Below are 18,366 nucleotides of genomic sequence, written 5' to 3'. Positions count from 1 at the left end.
CGCCAGTGATCTTGCTGTGTATATATAGTCTTCTCCTGAGACTATAATATGACCTCGAAGAGTGCCCATGACATCATCATACTCGTGACGCAACCGGAATTAAATTTCGAAATTCTGACCCTATACAAAATACAAACAAGGTAAAGCTGTCACAGAGCGATTGCGCTAACATTTACACTTCAGTGACGAGCGCCGCCACCGTCGATGTTTTTCTTTTTCGTGCACGTTTTTACAGTTCAGGTATGCTGTCAGTAAACATCACATAATGTAGTTGCTATTCACCGATATGTATCTCATACTCACCCACTGATACACTATATAATTGTAAGAGTAGTTCAACGTAAATGAGATAGTGATACAGTTTGAAGAAATAAATAAAGCCGCCTCTGTTTCTATAACTGAACATTTACTAAAAAGTACCTACTTCACAAACAATGCCACACATTGTTTTTGGAGCTGAGACCAGCGAACACTGGATATTAGGAAGGAACTGACACGATGAAAGTCTGTAACAAGATGGCTGACATGACTGATGTCGTAGTATTGTACTACCCGTTGCTGTCAAGAACTTCTTTGTACTTCAGTTTCTGTGCCTTTATGTTGCGGTGACACTGATCAACTGTCATATTTAAACCCTTTTGTAGAGCCCTTGCAGAATTTTTTTAAAATGAGGCTGTGTCTACAGGTTCTGTTCCAACATTCCCTATGTACTTTCGTCCGCCCAGACCATGGATATACAAAAATTTTGTACATCCATGCGCAGACTGAGATAAGCAGACTGATCTCATCGTCAGACCAATTAGTGCCACAAGATGAAGAACTCTGTTCGGCAGCCATGGAAGGAAACTGAATGTTGATTGTTGTTTGTCATAAGATACAAATACCTGTCGCATGAGGGCGTTTAAGACGACTCTGAAGCGGCTCAGTGGGTCCACACAGCGAGTTGCGGATAGAATTACTAGTAACCCCTTCAACGGCTCAGGTTTTTCAGTCTAAACCGTCTCAAATTTGAAACGTTTCAGAACCACTTGGGAGCGTCACAACGTAACTTAAACCAACGTTGGACCAGAGTCGTTTCAGAGGCATTTTAATGGCCTGTGTGTGAACGACGCCATTATCATGGAAGTAAAGCCAAGGCGATGGTGTGGGGAGCCATGGGGACGAGGACGAATAAACTGCTTAAACCCCTCGATATCAACAACGAGAATATGAAAATAATTGTCCTTTGGATGCACCAGCATGTCTCCCCGGGTGGCGTGCTCACTGCCGTGTTGCTTCTTGGTGGGAGCCAATTACATGAAATAGTTGTTTGTTTGCGGACCGGTATCAGAAGCTTGCGTGAATAGATTTCAAATCTACAGTATATTGTGAAATTTATACCGCTGAGTTCAAACACTATCGGGTTATCTCTTTAAAAAAAACACACTAAATATAAATAATAAAACGTGCTACCCTCGACACGGTTTGTTGCCCAATAGTGCTCTTGACCGTAATTTTGCTGATACCTGAACCGAAGGTGAGGTCACACCTAATCAATATTACGATCAAATGGACTCGAAGGCTCTCGGTGTAGAAGCAAAGTATCTCTCCAGTCTTTGTGGTTAGCAAGAGAATTGCGTGTCATGTGGGTAAGAATTTCTCTACAACATGGAGGTAGAAAGAGAGCCGGACTGCCTCCATGACTACGTGCACTTCCATTTCAAGCTATGTGTCACGAACGATGATGTTTGAATAACCAAATATGGTAATACGAGATTCGTTTCTTGACTAACTGACCATTCAGGACACTCAGTGAAACGGTCAGGTGCCGCCAAGTGGTAAATATCATCAATTTCGCAAAATCGTCACAACACATGTTTTGAAATCTGATATACCGATTTTACTTCTTTTTTTTACCTTGACCGAAAATTTGGAGGGAAAGTAGCGCTATTCGTAACTGCCCTCCCACTTGCATACGGAAAATATGCCCTCCCACTGAATTTTGATGCCAACTGCCCTCCAGTATCCATGGTCTGCCCACTCCCCATTCCTCAGAACAATTCATGCTCCCCACTGCCCTCTCTCTACTACCGAAATTCCCCATTACCCACTAGATAAACATATTCCCTTGGAACATTGCTCCCCTCTAAGTTAGCCGCTTAATCCCTCCCTCAAGTTTTATCAACCACAGCATTCTTCTCCCTCTACGTATTTTTCGTTACCCACTGTCAAAACTTTCCTCCCCGCCCACTGCTGAACAATGAAATATCTTCCCCGCCCATAGGAAATATCGTTTTGTTTGTCCCCGCCCGCCCGCTGATTAGTTTTTAAATCTGCCCGCCCGCTGAAAAACTACGCACGAACACCTTTTTGCACGTACAGCTTTGTTGGCAGCACCTGATAAATCGTACGGCTTCGGTATGAAACCTACAGAGAATGGTCGGTCTGTTTTGCGATTTATGAGGCGATGAAACTGCCATGACGACATCATACGAATCACAGCAGTTCACTTTAAACTATTGTTACGTAATGAGGCCAAATCCATGTGGCTTTCGTCTTTCCGTATTTAACCCTAAGATGCCAAACATTGACTTTCTATTGTACGGTTAAACCCTGTGCCACTTGAGTTATATAATTCTCTTCTTAGTGTAGCTCCTCTGGCAAGTCTTTTGCCGACCTTCAAGAGCATGGACAAATCCTACGGCATTTCATTCCATACTTGAGCGGCTGGTTAGCAGTAAAGCGTTCGATTTTCACTAAAGAAAGGCTACACCCAATCGCTTGAATTTGTGTCACAAGTGCGAAGCCGACGCAATACTCGCGAATGCTGGAGCAGAGCAAGGTAAGCAGGCCGGCACGATAAACACTGCATTGGCTTTAAACATGTGTATAGTTTCCATAGTTCTCAACAGTCACTTGGGAATTATGATCAGAGAAAACGACAGTCTGATAAAGTTTCTCTGAACAGCACCCTCCGACATGTGACCGTCGAACGACAGGTATTGCATAAAAATAGATTTCGTGCCTCGGAGATTATAGCTTGTCCGAATAAATAATTCTGCCTTTGCTTCATAAACTTAACTTGATTATTTACCGTTTCGCTATCTTTTGTAAATTGTTATTTTACGTCATCCTTCCTGCACTTAGGGTCCATTAACCAGGTGTCCTGATGACAAATGGGTTGAACGTCCAAGATATCGAGATTGTATGTTCGCATTGAAGACTCTCCTAGGGTCGCCAGCAGGTCAAAGAGAAAGAGACAGACAGCTTCGTCGATTACGTCGCTTAAATTATGGCAACAGTAACGCGATTTTATCAACTATTCTGGATAATGCTCGTTGTTGTGGTTTTTGCTTGTTCCTGTACTCCCGGACCGAAACAAGATCGTATGTTAAGCCCGTAGCAGGGCCGTCTATTATGCACCATGCCACTCATGATCAGAAAGGCCGACAAGAAATCAGAAAGACAAGGTGCTGATTAGTAATATATTCAACGTTACGTGATCACAGATTTATTTCAGCTTTTAAGCAGGTTTAAACCACAGAGGCATGTCCTGTTGCGCGACACGCAGCTGCTGTATGACAAATTTTGGTACTTAAACTAACACATTCAATCTTATAGTGGGCCCATGAATGTAGCGCAATAGGTGTCAAGAACAAAATTGGTTTTATTTTTAGAAATATTGACTTTCCATAAAATACATGTAAGAATAACGTTTTCTTAAAAGTAAGTTTTTCCCACAATTTATATAAAACACCATCGGTGTTCTATAAACATAGGAAGGTGAAGCCTCATGTCAATACTACCTTTGTGCCTTCAAGCTTCGACCAGCACGAGCGCGCTATAGCATTTATGTACAGTTTCTGCGTGCACCTCTGGAGTTTCAGGAAAGACGACGCGTCCCTTTGGTTTAAACAAGACAAGAGTGTGGTAGAATAGTTTCTCCTTATCGCCGACGTAGTAGACGAACTCGACATGATGTTTAAACATCCGAGATGACAGCGATGAGGTTTACATAGATCTGACCTGACCTGACCTGACCTGACCTCCATGAATCAAGCGTACGTCTCAAATAAAGTACTGACGAATTCATGCCTTCCATTGTTGATTACATATTTAGAATGATTTGACTTCAGGATTGTTTTACACGTGCTTTAGGCATGTTTTGAAAATTCGACTTCTCGTTATGTTTGCCAGGGTTAAAATTTCATCCAGTATAAAATCAGTAGCGAAAGAGCGAACTGGATTGTCATCCTGTGAATACTGCCCTCAACGTTTAGAAATGGTGCAGACTTTACAAGATTTAAGGTAAAAGCAAAGTATGTCCTTGTTATATTTGGTGTAATTTTGCCATTTCCTCTCAGTATCATTCGTCCTGTTGCCCATCTTTCTATTTAAATGTTTACCCTTCATCTGTCTGTCTATGTGTCTGAAGTTCTCGTATGCGTCACTGTCGGACACGTCTCTCGATCTAGCCCGGACCTCTTTCCCGCTCTAATGTCATCCTCTGTCCCAGTGCTCTAATTTCGGTGGCAGTTCCAAACAGTTCCAAAGAGTTTGTAATTGAAACTTAAGTACGATATTTTCTTGGTGAATTTCATAGAATCGATGATTCTGTTTCTGATAAACAACTGTCCCATATCTTTCCGATTTGAAAAATAGTGATGCAATTCAAAATGTTGTGTATTTTAGATTTCTTTGCCAACGCTTGTCAATCCCAATGTAACAAATTAAGAAGCCACTCGTTCTGAGAGTGACTGCGCTATTTTGAGACTGCCTTTTCATTGTTTGTAATGGGAAAACTTACAAAATAAAACAGCAGTTTATATAGTTTTTGTGACACGAGGATTTTTTTCAACATAATAGAGCAAACACAAAAATAGTATTTGTAATATACAACATACATATAACATTTTATAATAAAATATAATCGGAAGCTTCAGCAATTATTTCTTTAATTTTGTTTTGATCATTTGTTTCAGAAAAACACTTTCAGAAGTGATTAGGCTCGAGTCAACAGTTGTTATGTTCAATGATGATCGTAATCTTAGTAGTAAATGCTGTCACCAAAACTGGCGCCAAAAGAAAGTGCCTACAGGCACCCGTTACGACGAACACTTCCACACTATCAAGCCCGTTCGATCATGCGCAGTAGTTGGTAGCAGCGGAATTCTACTGCGCAGCAGATGCGGCCGGGAAATTGACTCTCACGATTTTGTCCTCCGTGTCAACTTGCCGCCCATCAAGGGCTACGAGAAGGATGTCGGCCACAGAACAGATTTTTCCGCCGTCAACAACATCGCCCTCCACGGCCTGGTCCTTTACTTGAAGCACCCGGAAAACCAATGGCAGATACAGTCGAACAAGTATTATTTCGATTCGTTATTGTCGGCTAACAACACAATACTATGGTTTGGATACAATTTTACAGAGAGAGTTTATCTCATGAATCAAGCAAAATCCGATGTTAAATATCTCCTTGATCACGCAAAAGATAAAACGAACTTGAACTTCACACTTGCTTATTCCATGTTGCCAGTATGGCCTCGGATAGTGAAAAGGTAAACAAGCATTTCTGAATTTATAAGTAGTCTAGCATCTTTCATCGAGGAAAGTGTTGATATTATCTTTCCGTCTTTCTTATTTTTTTCATCGGAGAAATATATATTTTTACTGGATAAATTTTGCCGATCAGCTCGACTCGCAATTTATGACGTCGATCGATCATTGTTTTGACGTCAGTAACGCCTGGGCCTCCTTTGTTCAACATGTCATTCGGCAGTAAGTCACTCAACGGATTGTGTTAAATTTAAGTGAAAGTCTTTTTTGAATAGTACTTAATCTACACTACTTGTTCACACAAAAACCCTATTTATACAGCAATTAATTCATTTTCCAACTTCAAAGGTTCTGGAATACGACAAGAGGAACTAGCGAAGGGTTTCTTGCTTTCACGGTGGCAGTTCTATTCTGTGAGAAGATCAACATCTACGGTTTCTGGCCGTTTCCTTCCAGTCCCGCGGGAAAGCATATCAGTCATCACTACTACGACAAGAAATCTCGGTATACAAGAAAGGCTGTCATGCCGAGAGAGAGCGAGATTCTGCGAGAGCTGAACGATCGAGGAATCATAAACATGGTGACATCCAACTGTCGACATTGATTCCCTGTTGCTGTTCAGTAGGTGGCAGGATCGAATATAAATGTACCCTCTCCCCGCAGTTACATTATGACAAGAATGGCACTGAAATGTTTGACCAGCACAAAAGTCCACATCCTAGGAAGACAAGTTAAGGTTCCAAGACAAGAAATTGATCTTTTTAATCTAACAATTCTCTAATGCTTAATAAGCTCAGAACCCCTGTAAAGTATACATTTTCTGAAAGCCTAGATATAGGGGAACATTTTGATAGCCATAGTGTCACCATTTTCAACATATTTATCACGTGACAGCATTCCAACTTTTCCCCACACAGAAACTGGGCACTTTGGATTATTCATACCTATCTTAATCCTACTGTTCGTAATGTTTATGTCGTAAACACATCTATCGCACACTTTAAACACCTTTCCCGGGTTCTTGAACCCGGTTGGTCAAATTGGCTGTTCTGGCCTTTTGATCACCCCTCTTAAAATGCTTGGATAGTTGACTTGGAAAACAATTAACATTAAAAGTTTCATTAGCAATTAAGCCAAACACCGGAGACATCATGAGACACGAACAATCGCAACAACACCAATTCAAAGAAAAGTCAAATTAGACTCCACGAACAGCAAAAATTACAAAAACCTGAAAGCTATCTGAAGCTGCTAAACTCGCACTTCTAGAGATACCCTTTCAAGAATCGCGATAAACCAGCTTGCAAACAGTAGACAAATTACCATAAAAAACCTTTGACAAGGGTCAGGTTTTGTCTTCGTCAACACAAAAGATTACGTACACGAATGCGAAAGGCAATTACGCAACACTAAGTATTATACACAACTAGCCAGTGACGACACAGAACAAACAGTAAACAAAGTACACGAACTATTAAACAAAATGTACGAGAACAAACACATCGATCATGATACTTGTAAGTATCTTGATCAAGAAAACATAAAAGTCGTACCCCGCAGTGGTACTTATTGCCTAAAAATTCACAAACCTCGGCAAAATTCTAAAAGACACACTATTCAAAACAAAATTAACTGAAGTAAAGAAACATAGAACAAACAAACTGAACCACCAACGAGAACTCACAACGAGACCCAAACATTAATATACTTGCCTCGCTACTCGAAGAGCAAGACCACTAAAATACATTAAAATAATTTTTCACAAACACAAACTAAGGAAAGAATCTACACTGCGACTGATGAGAAACCACTCTCGGGTTTCGAAACGCAAGCGTCAAAGGGCCACTCTATCAACTCTGTAACACAATAGGTCCGATGCGTCTCGCCATAAGCTTTCCCCACACAAACAAAACATTACCGTACACACTGACCCAAACTTCCCTACAAATATCCGAGGCGAAACAAACATTTTTGTTAACACAAACAATCGGATAAGAATGTAGGAACACATTTTTGAAACGAATCAAACACAGACTCGACACAAAAACATTTTGGATAGTTAGGTGGGAGCCTCTTTCACACTTTTTACATTCATTGCTCTTGTGTGGGGGGTTGTCAACCTGATGTAATCGCAAATCCTCAGATTTCCATCTGATATAGGTATGTACGTAAACAAGAAAAGTAAACTCATGAATTTTAATAGACGGGTGGCTAAGACCAATTTCAATAGAGATTGGTCTCAGCCACCCCGTCTAAGTCTGTGTGGGGAAAAGTTGTCATGAGGTAATTTGCATAACCTTTCAAAAATCAGTTTTCCCTATGTTTTGTCTCAATACTTCAAAATATCTGACTCAAACTTGCCTGAATGCAAGCTGTCAAATTGCTCTTCCAAAGCGTGTCTAAGATTTTTTATATCTTGCTTAGTTTTTTTTGGAGAACAATTTTAAAGAAATCAACTATGGTTATATTCACTGCTCTGGAAGTTTTTCTGGCATAAAAATTGTTTAAGAAGGTTTAAAGAAATTCTGAGACATACTTTGGAAGATCCTTAGGACAGCTTGCACTCATACAAATTTCAGCTAATCATCTGAAAGAATTGAAACAAAACATAGGGAAAACCGATTTTTGAAAGGTTATGCAAATTACCTGTCACGTGATAGTTATGTAAACAATGGTGACACTATGGTAAGCAAAATGTTTCCCTATATCTACGCTTTTCGAAAATGTATAATTTACGGGGGTTCTGAGCTTATTAAGCACTAGAGAATTGTTAGTTTAAAAAGGTAAATTTCTTGCTTTATCATACGGTGACTGCAGAAGGTGACTGAACAAAAGGGACATGTTTTCGCCTCGTAGCGCATCAATTTGCGTTCGCGTTAGAAAGCCTTGTCCACGATTTTCTTGGCATGCACATCTAATGTGTCAAGTGAAAACACACATTTTGTCTTATTTTGCGTATTTTTGTTAATGAACAGCAGTTATCTTGCTTGTCAAAAATGCTAGCAAAAATCAGCAAACAAAAGGCGCCGCCAGCGATCTTGCTGTCTTCTCCTGAAACTATAATATGACCTCGAAGAGTGCCCATGAAACCCAACCGGAACTAAATTTCGAAATTCAGACCCTATACAAAATACAAACAAGGTAAAGCTGTCACAGAGCGCTTGCGCTAACATTTACGCTTCAGTGACGAGCGCCCCAACCGTCGATTTTCTTTTTTTCTTTTTCGTGCACGTTTTTACAATTCAGGTATGCTGTCAGTAACATCACAGAATATAGTTGCTATTCACCGATATGTATCTCATGGTGTTTCATACCCAACTACTGATACACTATGTAATTGTAAGAGTAGTTCAACGTAGATGTAGAGTGATACAGTTTGAAGAAATAAATAAAGCCACCGCCTCTGTCTCCATAAAACGTACACGTACCTACTTCACCTAACAATGCCACACATTGATTTTGGCGCCGAGACCAGCGAACACAGGATATTAGGAAGGAACTGACAAGATGAAAGTCTGTCTTTATTGTCAAGGAATTAAGAAGTAGCTATTTCTGCACAAGATTTCTCAACAGAAATAATGTACATATTAATGTTCAGTAACACTGGAACAACAGTTTGAGGATGAGTTTGTCTTTTTGATTTGGATTTCAAGATCGATTCGATTCGAGGACGGCCTCTGATCTTGGGGTGATGTCAAGAGATTTGAACTCTGACCGGTGTAGAGACCCGCTTCTTCCTGTTTTGAGAAACGTTAGCTTAGGGGCAACATTCACTTATAAGGGTGAGAGGGGCTGGAGCAATCGCGATTGAAATCTTATTTTTTCCGACCCCTCCTCAATGGCAATGCCCTCCCAAAATTTCAAATCACCCATATGTATAATATATAATAAAAAAATTCAAGTCTCGCAAAGTATCATATAGTCGACTATTTATTAGAGATGAACGCGCAGAAAACATAAACATATATTGCGCAGCTCTGCTACCAGATGTTTGACACAACCTTCTTTTACGCACACATGAATATTCTGTAGTGGTTATACAAATGTCAGCAGTTTGTACAGCCATATTCCTGAGGATACTTCTTAAATTGATTCCTTTTAAATGCATCAGTAGACATTTTGGATTTATCAGTCTAAGCCGACTCGAGAAAATGGAAGTAGCTGAAGGGCACTCAAAATGGTGATCATGCGAGAATATGCAAATTGTGAATTCCTGGCTACACTTTTCCTACGAGTGAAAATGTGAGCACGATGACCTACCAAAACATATTAGAAAAAGTTCAAGACATAATGACCTAGATGCTGATTTTTAAACAATTGAAAATACTGGAAGTCGAAATATTCCATCAAATAAAAATTTTAATCTCTGAAATTTTGGGTGTAATAATGACAAATTTAGTAAAAAATAAAAAACTATCATTTATTCACAAACTTCTTCATTTAAATTAGAATCTTTGCTGTTCAAAGTCTTAATTTCATATCATTGTACGATGAGAATGTGGACACTACCTTCACTGCATGAACTTGAAATGAATGGTTTTGATGTTATATATTGAGTTTAAGTGATCTTCGTGACAAACGGCGACTTTTCATCGTATGTGTGCAGAAAAATCAAGTATAGTGACCTTATCTGTTTTCTTTAATTTTTGATTATTCTAAGATACAAGAATTCAAATATCCCTAATTCAGAAGTGCAACAACTTGACGGTTACAATTTTTTCTGATCGTACATCCTCAAGCAAAACTATTACACACATAAAATTGATCCTTTCCAGTAGTTTTGCCTTTTTGTATTATCTCCAATCTCCTGCTTTACACCATGTTGAAATATTTAGCATTCAGCCTATAAACACAATCTACGTATGTGTCATGTACACTTACTTATATTGCTGTCAGTTCAGTTGTATGTACACTTACATTAATGTTAGTTGCATTTATACATCGAAATGTCAATTATGTGCTGCTGTACATTTCTTTCCTAATTTACGTTTGTCCTGTCATCATGCAAAGAAATCATCTTTACCCAGAATGCGCTTCGGGGACAGATATTCGGGTTGTCAAATTTCTGTCAATACTTCTCTAGACTACCGATTGTGGGGGATTCAATTTAAAGCTCTTTGTAGAATTTTCACCGTCTAAGTTTATCGAAAAAAAAATATTACTCCTCATTGAATAAACACAGGGATTACAGCCATTTTGAGTTTCAAAGATCGGTAAATGTTGAATAATTTCTAGTACCTAAATTTGCACGGTGACCTCTGATTTTGTTCTTGATTTGGTGAAAGGATAGTTTAAAGTTTCATCGTGGAAAGTTTGATCAAAAGTGTAAGTCTTTCATGTTTGAGGTGCATCCTACCTTAACCAAAAGGAGACATTTCAGCACGGGCATGCGTACACTAGAAAAAAAGGCTCGTTCACGCACAAAAAATGCTAGAATTCGCACAGTTGAAAAATAATTCCAAGTTAAGCGGGGAGAGGGAGGGGGCGGAATAATGCTCCAAAGTCAATCTTCAAAACCCCAGCAAAAATTTCAAACGGTGTTACTATTCGGGTTTTTGTGATTATTTTCTGGTGGGCTCGTCTTGGCCTGTTGAGAGGTACTCAGAGAGTCTTCAAAGTATTGACTAAACGTCAGAGTTCGTTACTATACATAGACGCAACAGATGAGCTTGACAGGTGCCATCGCCCAAGATACGCTTCTCCTATGGTCTTAACGTCTTGGATCCCTTGTTGGTCGTTCTGTCCTGTCTGTTGTAACTTTTACTTTGTTTGCTGTATTCCTCTCGTATTATTTTGCCTCTATGTCTGCCGTACACATCTTCCCGTATTATTTTAGAATGGGATTTTAAACATAACGTTATCTTAAGGTGTGGCTTGATCATACATCTAATAATAAACATCAATTCAGGTCTTGGTTAAATTTACCTATCACAATTAATATTCAAACGTCACTGTGACAGGTTGCAAAGCCATCACATGAAATTCCCTTGTTCCTTAATATTATTGAGTGTTGACTACTTTCATTATTGTTAAAATAATTCAAACATATTCATGCTTTCGTCTGGGCTTCGTAAACATCCCCATAAAACGTTTGAATCCATATCGACTAATATGAATTGAGATCTTGTTGTTTTAATTAATAATTTTGCTGGTGTCTATGGTCGCTAGGTTCATTAATCTTTGTGTGGGATAAACTTTCTCCGCAACACTTTCCGTCTTTCAAGCAATGCGTCCCGCATGATTGTAATTCATAAACCATTGACAATTTTAAAGAAAGCAAAAATCATACATTAACAACAACCTGGAAACAGACTTTGAAAAAACGGAAGATTAGACACAGAAAGCCTAGGGAAATTCCTTCTTTAGATCGTTTTTAATGGCGTGGAGAAAATTTCCTCCGTAACAACACTGTTCTTCTCAACTCAAGTTCTTCATTTTTTTCCAACGCAATACAGCATAAAAACTTTACTCAAGTCCGATTCCCTTTAGATCCCCAAGCGTCACGCTTTCTCAGAAATCAATCCTACTTCCACAAATTGAGGTAGTAAAGGTCACACTCAAAGGCGCGAAGTTCTATTAGGTCATGGGAATACCGGGTTCACCCGAGTTTAAATTGCAACCGTCGAGCTCACATTACTTCATAAACTGCACACATCGCCCCCCCCCCCCCCGACGCTTGTTTCAAATATACGCAACTCCGAAACAGACGGACATGCCCCTTCTTGAGATATGGCAAATTTATGTCACTCATAAATAGAGTAAAAACATCGATGCAGAATATTGTTATGAAAGGATGTGTTCTAGTGTTGTTATACCGATGTCAAATGTACATCGTATCATTAATATTGTTACCTCGCATAATTTGACAGTGCGTGTGTATTTCACATCGCACCAAAACATCGGTCAAGGACACTTGCAATTCCGAGAAATGAACGTTTCGTTGAAAAGTGACTAGTATATGCGATAAAATTCAAGGTCGGCTTACATCTAGATCATTAATGTCAGTATGTTGTTTCTTGTCTACACGGACTTGTATTAAAGGAAATGCTAGTGAGTAACGCGAGTGTTCTGGCAACCCTCCCAACTATCAAATAACGATGACAACAACAACACACCACGATCCCATACGACGATGACATTAATTCCAGCTGATTTCATGTGTTATTTGTAGTTATGTCTAAACATAGACCTTAAAAACGGTCTATGGCTAAAAGACCCTTTTAAGAGCTTTTTCAATATTTTTAAGATTCCATTTTGACAATTCTGTTTGTTTTTTTTTGTAATTCGTGCCTATTCTAGTACAAGAAAACAATTTATTTCTATGTCTCCTTTCTCGATTTGATTATTAAGTCGAGAACGGGGACAATGCAATAAATTATTTTCTAAACTTTAATTTAATACACTAGTTCAAGGTCTTGTAAAAGTGTTTGTAACGTTTCCGAATTACTCTTTAGCATATTAAAGGTGTTCTTTAATCAAAATTGAAATAAGACAACTACAAACTAGGAATACAGATCACTAGTGAAGACATAAAACGGATAATTTTCAAGGAATGTATCTCTCCCATGGCTGAATTCGCGTTTTTGGAGTCACGTCTGGGAACAATATACGCTTCGTAGCCGGAGAGGATGCCTTTTATATTGAGGAAATAATATCACCCCTGCAAGAGCATTTATTTTGATATCACAAACAGCATTATCTTTGGACGTACAGGATAAACAGTGCGAGGAATTACAAATATAGTGACATCCAACTGTCGGCATTGATACACTGTTGCTGTTCAGTCCGCGGCAGTATCGAATATCCCCTCTCCCAAAAGTCATATTATGATTAGAATGCGTCTCAGAAGTTTGACTGACATATAGTCCACACCCAAAAGTAGGAGAGAGTTAAACCTACTGTAACTACAAAAGTGACTGAACGAAAGGGACATGAATGTTTTCGCATGTAGCGTATCGATTTGCGTGAACTTCGCTTTAGAAAACCAACTTCATGATTTTCTTGGAATGCAATGACACATTTATATGCCAAGTTAAAACACATTTTTGCCTTATTGTGTGTTTTTGCAAATGGAGAGCAGTTATCTTGCTTGTTAAGAATGATGGAAAGGGCGATATTTTGGAAAGTTTCGCCAGCGGTAGCAATCATTAAAAGGCGCCGCCAGTGCTTTTGTTGTCCTACATAATTTATTTCATGCCTCGTATATCGAAAGTCGCGCGCTCCATAGGATTCAATGGTAACTCGACGGCGACTCCGTGGGCCGCATAGTCATCATTTGACTGAAAGTGAACCGGAACTATTTTCAACTTAACAACTTTGGGATTTAAAAAAGAAGATTTGTTTTACATAGGAAATACTGTTTTCACAAAATTATGCGAAAAAACTCGACAAACCGCATAAAAGTGATTTCAATATATCAATGCACCGTTCGATGACTTGTTTTCTTTTTTCTTTTCCTTACATTGGATAACATTTGGTGTAATCAAGATATGTAATATTTTCTGTCATATGTTCCAAGCAATGGGCCGGTGCCTAAAAGCTAATAAAGCAACTGTACTATGATGTAATCAATCTCGTATAAGCTGATGGAAATTCAGTTCCGTTCCTTATTGAAGCCAAATCAGTCAAGAATTGTTTTTGATCTATCTTTTATGGGGACCAAAACAATTTCACGCCCTTTCGCCGACATGAAAACTTTGAGGGGGGGAAATCAACTTTTGAAACGGTCGATCGACCGTACGGTACTAGTCGGGATACTAGTCCGCTACAACAGGACGTGCAGATGTACACTACGTACAGCAGCTGATGCGCCCTTTTACGATTGTAGTTTGATTTGTATTGGCATCATTTTACAAGTGGTATAGCCACAAACTGATGGCGTCAAAATCGCCGTACACAAAACACAGACGCCCCCGTAATTGCGGCACCGACTAACTAATAAGGTTAAAATAATATAAATTTGCACTTTCTTCAAATCACTGTCACAATCTCCGACTGCTTATTTTTGTATTGGCTTAAGTACAGTGGGGGCCAGGAATTGGGGTTAGCTGACCAAATTGTCGGAACGGATCGAGCGAAGCGAGCGGAGTTCCGACAATTTGGTCAGCTAACCCCAATTTCTGGCTCCCACTGTGCTTCACCCAACACAAAATCAAGCAAATGAAGACCATCACAGACTTTTTAGGGTTAGGGTTAGTTAGTTCATGTGATCGCGGTAATAATTCCGTCTCATTCCGGGTACAATATGTCCCCTCTAACGTTTTATTCATCAAATTTGTTGTCATGTACAAACTGACCCCGACGGCAATGGCCATATTGACCCCTTTTCAATATAGCCGTTGCCAAAGACGGCACATAGTTACATAACAGAATTCAGAGTTCATTCAAATGCAAATAATAATCAATATGACGGCCAAAAATCTTTGTATGTTTTCATTTGCATTACTTCTTCTACAGACCGAAAATCACACCTGTACATTAGTTCAAACTCTGTTATTGATTGGTTTAATTTTTTGTCCACAAATTTGTTTTCTTTGTCTTTGCGATAATGCCTCCAAATAGACTTTGGCAATGCTGTATATGGAAATTTATGAATGCATGGATGTAAAACCCATCTAAAATGAATTCAAGCTCCGGAAATCTAAATACAGCTTGAGTCGACACAGTGACAACATTTGGTGATTGGAGTCATAGGTCGCGATATTTGTGCTTGCTTTTTTAATGTCTGTTGACGGGCGTACGTATTGCCAATCCTGCCAATCGATTTGTTCCTACAGGTTCCAATATTATTCCGATGAATGATAGGGGGCTTATTCTTCGTTGTCCAAGTCTCCTCAGTTCTCTCATTTCATCGCCAATCATTGTCTTCATTTTTTGGATCCTCAAACCTTCGCCCAAACCAACACCTTTTAAGGCATGTGGATGCATGCCATGCATGCGAACTTGGATTGGCTTAACACCTTCAGACTTTTTCAACTTGTTTACTATTCTTGTCTTTATAGACTTTTATGAGTTCATGTAGCAGAGGCGTTTCGGCGATAAAGCTAAGGCGTGGATTTTACTTGTTCAACATATTTCAATTCTCTGTTCTTCAAGTTTACAGTCCCCTTCATCGATTCATTGCAACTCTGCACATAACATCCTATTATGCCAAATGTTTTGAGACGGTCTAAAATCTAATATCACGCCTACGTTTACAACTCAGGAGGCCACTGCCGCTGATGTGTGACACTGGGAATGCACAAACCAGACGAAGTTCGTGCTAGTGACAATATATGCACCCTAAATCATTATATTGGCAGCGAATTTCGTTTGCTTCTTTACTTAATTCACTTCGTCGATGGTGGAATTTTTATGTTATTTCCGTGGCATATCCAACGAATTATTGTTCACGTTTTCATCTACAGTAGCAATGAAATATTGCATTTCATACATATTGATCGATGAACCACTTTTATATAAAAGTTTATCCTGTCAAAAACAGAACACACACATTTCGTATTGTAAAAAAAAGCAGCAAATTACAAAACTCGATAATAAATATCAAACACAAAGTTTTAAACATATAGAACACCCTAAAAAGTGACAATTTTATGCGTTAACTGTACAAATACACCAATGATATGAAAAAAAAAAATATTCAAACAATAACAAATATGCACAACGGACACGTCAATGTAAGGAAAATAAAGACAGGCAATAAAGCAATCAATGCAGAGGCATAAATTCAATAGAAGAAGGAAAATGTGTAAAAGACTTTCAAATCATTATAGAGTAATAGGATACTACAAAATGAGGGAAAGCAGTGAAGATGGTATAACATTGGGACCCTTCTTTTCAATCATTTCCCCCTAAGTTTCCAAGCCCCTATTCCTAACCCCCAAAATAATTTATCGCCCCTTTTAGAACGTAACCTTTGACCTCATTTCCATAAGTACGCACATATTTGACGTCATCAGTTTGTGGCTATATCACTTGTAAAATGTTGCCAGTTTGATTTGTATTGAAATGATCCCACGACATCTGCGTTTTTACTGCTGCATGATGGCACTCTGAGTGTGTCATCGCTGTATTTCGAACAGACAATCTGTGTTTTTTTGCAGATTTCGGCAAAAAAAACTACCCGCACGTGGACGGCAAACAATTCAAGAATTATTTTACGGCGCCTTATTTGTCTTCGACAATTTACACAACATTCCAGTATGTTCGTACGTTTTTAGCAAGTTGCCATTGACAGACATCAATATATTGACTGATATCAATAACAATTCGCCTGCTTCTCTTCAGGGCTTTAGTACCTACATAAGATTACTTCGCTGTAATTGCCTTCTAGGCTCTACGGATTGAAGTGCCTTCGATGTTTTCTTATGGTCAATCTCGTGTATTTTCTACCCCTTCAGCCCTTATGGAAAGATTGTATTCAATTGATTACCACGACCTATTGGCAGTTTCCCGGTTTTTAAACCGTGAATGAATTGCTCCGAAATATGGTACATGTTCAGAAGAATTCTTTCTTAGGAGTGGGGTATCCCCCTCCCTGCTACCCTTTACAACATTAAAGAAGTGGTATAGCCGTAAACTGATGACGTCAAAGGTCACATCCCGCATGATATCAAAGGTCAGATGGTGTACAGTAACAGACAACATTCAATAAGTGGAATAGCTGCGAACCGATGACGTCAAAGTGTGCTCACTTATTTCAATGAGGTCAAATGTAGACTAAAGACGTTTAATAGGTTTAAATCTGTCCTGAAGTGACATTTTGGGAAGAAATAGAGTATAATCTGATTTTTGTTTGGTGAAAACACGACTTCGACTTTCGCTTGAAATTATACTTTGTACAATGCTGTAAGTTTATATATGTACAGGATTGTTGACGTAACTCTGGCACTCACGGATTTCAAATGAAACTGCACTGACATTAAGTGCCTTTAGCGTCTGTTAAGACCTCAAACAAGTCCCTAACAACAAACATATCCGGATGCTACAAGTGCATTAAGATAGGGAGTTAAGTGTTTGAGGTCAAGAACAGGAGTTAAGTGTTTGAGGTCTGGAACACGAGGTCTAACAGTCATCGCCCCATCGGATATGTTTACTGAAAAAGTGTATCTCAAGGACAATAACTTCTGCCTGGCTCCATTATCGGAGCAAAAATCATTACAATTAACAGGCATTTAACTTTAAAAATTCAGAACACAAGCAATGACGATTACACATCAAAAAATCGTCACACCTTAATGACTTGCTGTATTCAACCACTGACCCAGTGACATCATTCTTTCAAATTGGTAACTTCGACAAAGTCTTCGACGGTTGGAATCGATCGACGGACTCAAAGTAGGCACGTGTATCTAACTATGTTGGAAGAGTAGGCTAAAGTTACATGTCAACTTTGTGCTGCTGTACATATCTTTCCAAATTCGCTTTTGTCATGTAAAGAAATCATATCACACTGAGGGAGATCGCGCTTCGGGTACAAAATTCCGGCTCTCAATTTTTTGTCAATAATTTTATGGTCTACCACTTGTGGGGGCTCAATTTAAAAGCTCTTGTGTAAAAAAAATTTCACCGTCTTAGTTTTTTTGAAAATCGACAATTTTATTTCTACTCATAGCGTGAACACAGGAATGTATATCACCGCCCAAAGACTTAATTCAAATTCGATTCCCCTGAGATACCCAAGCGTCATGCTTCCACAGAAACCAATGGCACTTCCACAAATTGCAGTAGTACAGGTCGCACTCCAAGGCGCGGAGTTCTATCAGGTCAAGGGAATACCGGGTTCACCCGAGTTTAACTTCCAACCGTCGAAGGTCACACTACTTCGTA

General features: G+C 39.1%; 1 protein-coding gene across 1 annotated transcript; it reads left to right on the top strand.

Moving 5' to 3' along the window:
* Positions 1–2,565: 2,565 nt before the first annotated feature.
* On the top strand, positions 2,566–6,219 carry LOC139143807 (alpha-2,8-sialyltransferase 8B-like). Its single transcript, XM_070714371.1, has 5 exons — positions 2,566–2,821; positions 3,127–3,449; positions 4,177–4,287; positions 4,962–5,540; positions 5,887–6,219. The coding sequence occupies exons 1-5, from the start codon at positions 2,804–2,806 to the stop codon at positions 6,140–6,142; spliced, it is 1,287 nt and encodes a 428-aa protein (XP_070570472.1). The 5' UTR covers positions 2,566–2,803; the 3' UTR covers positions 6,143–6,219.
* Positions 6,220–18,366: the final 12,147 nt, after the last annotated feature.

The sequence above is a fragment of the Ptychodera flava genome, chromosome 11 (assembly GCF_041260155.1).
Source record: "Ptychodera flava strain L36383 chromosome 11, AS_Pfla_20210202, whole genome shotgun sequence".
Classification (NCBI taxonomy): domain Eukaryota; kingdom Metazoa; phylum Hemichordata; class Enteropneusta; family Ptychoderidae; genus Ptychodera; species Ptychodera flava.
Note: the sequence above shows the minus strand (reverse complement) of the source record. Positions and strands in the feature narration are given on the sequence as shown.

Bases quoted from the DNA above. Each gene is read 5' to 3' on its own strand.
- LOC139143807 (XM_070714371.1), top strand. The intron at 4,288-4,961 runs GTAAAAGCAAAG...CATTTGTTTCAG, and splicing joins CAGACTTTACAAGATTTAAG to AAAAACACTTTCAGAAGTGA. The intron at 5,541-5,886 runs GTAAACAAGCAT...CCAACTTCAAAG, and splicing joins TGGCCTCGGATAGTGAAAAG to GTTCTGGAATACGACAAGAG.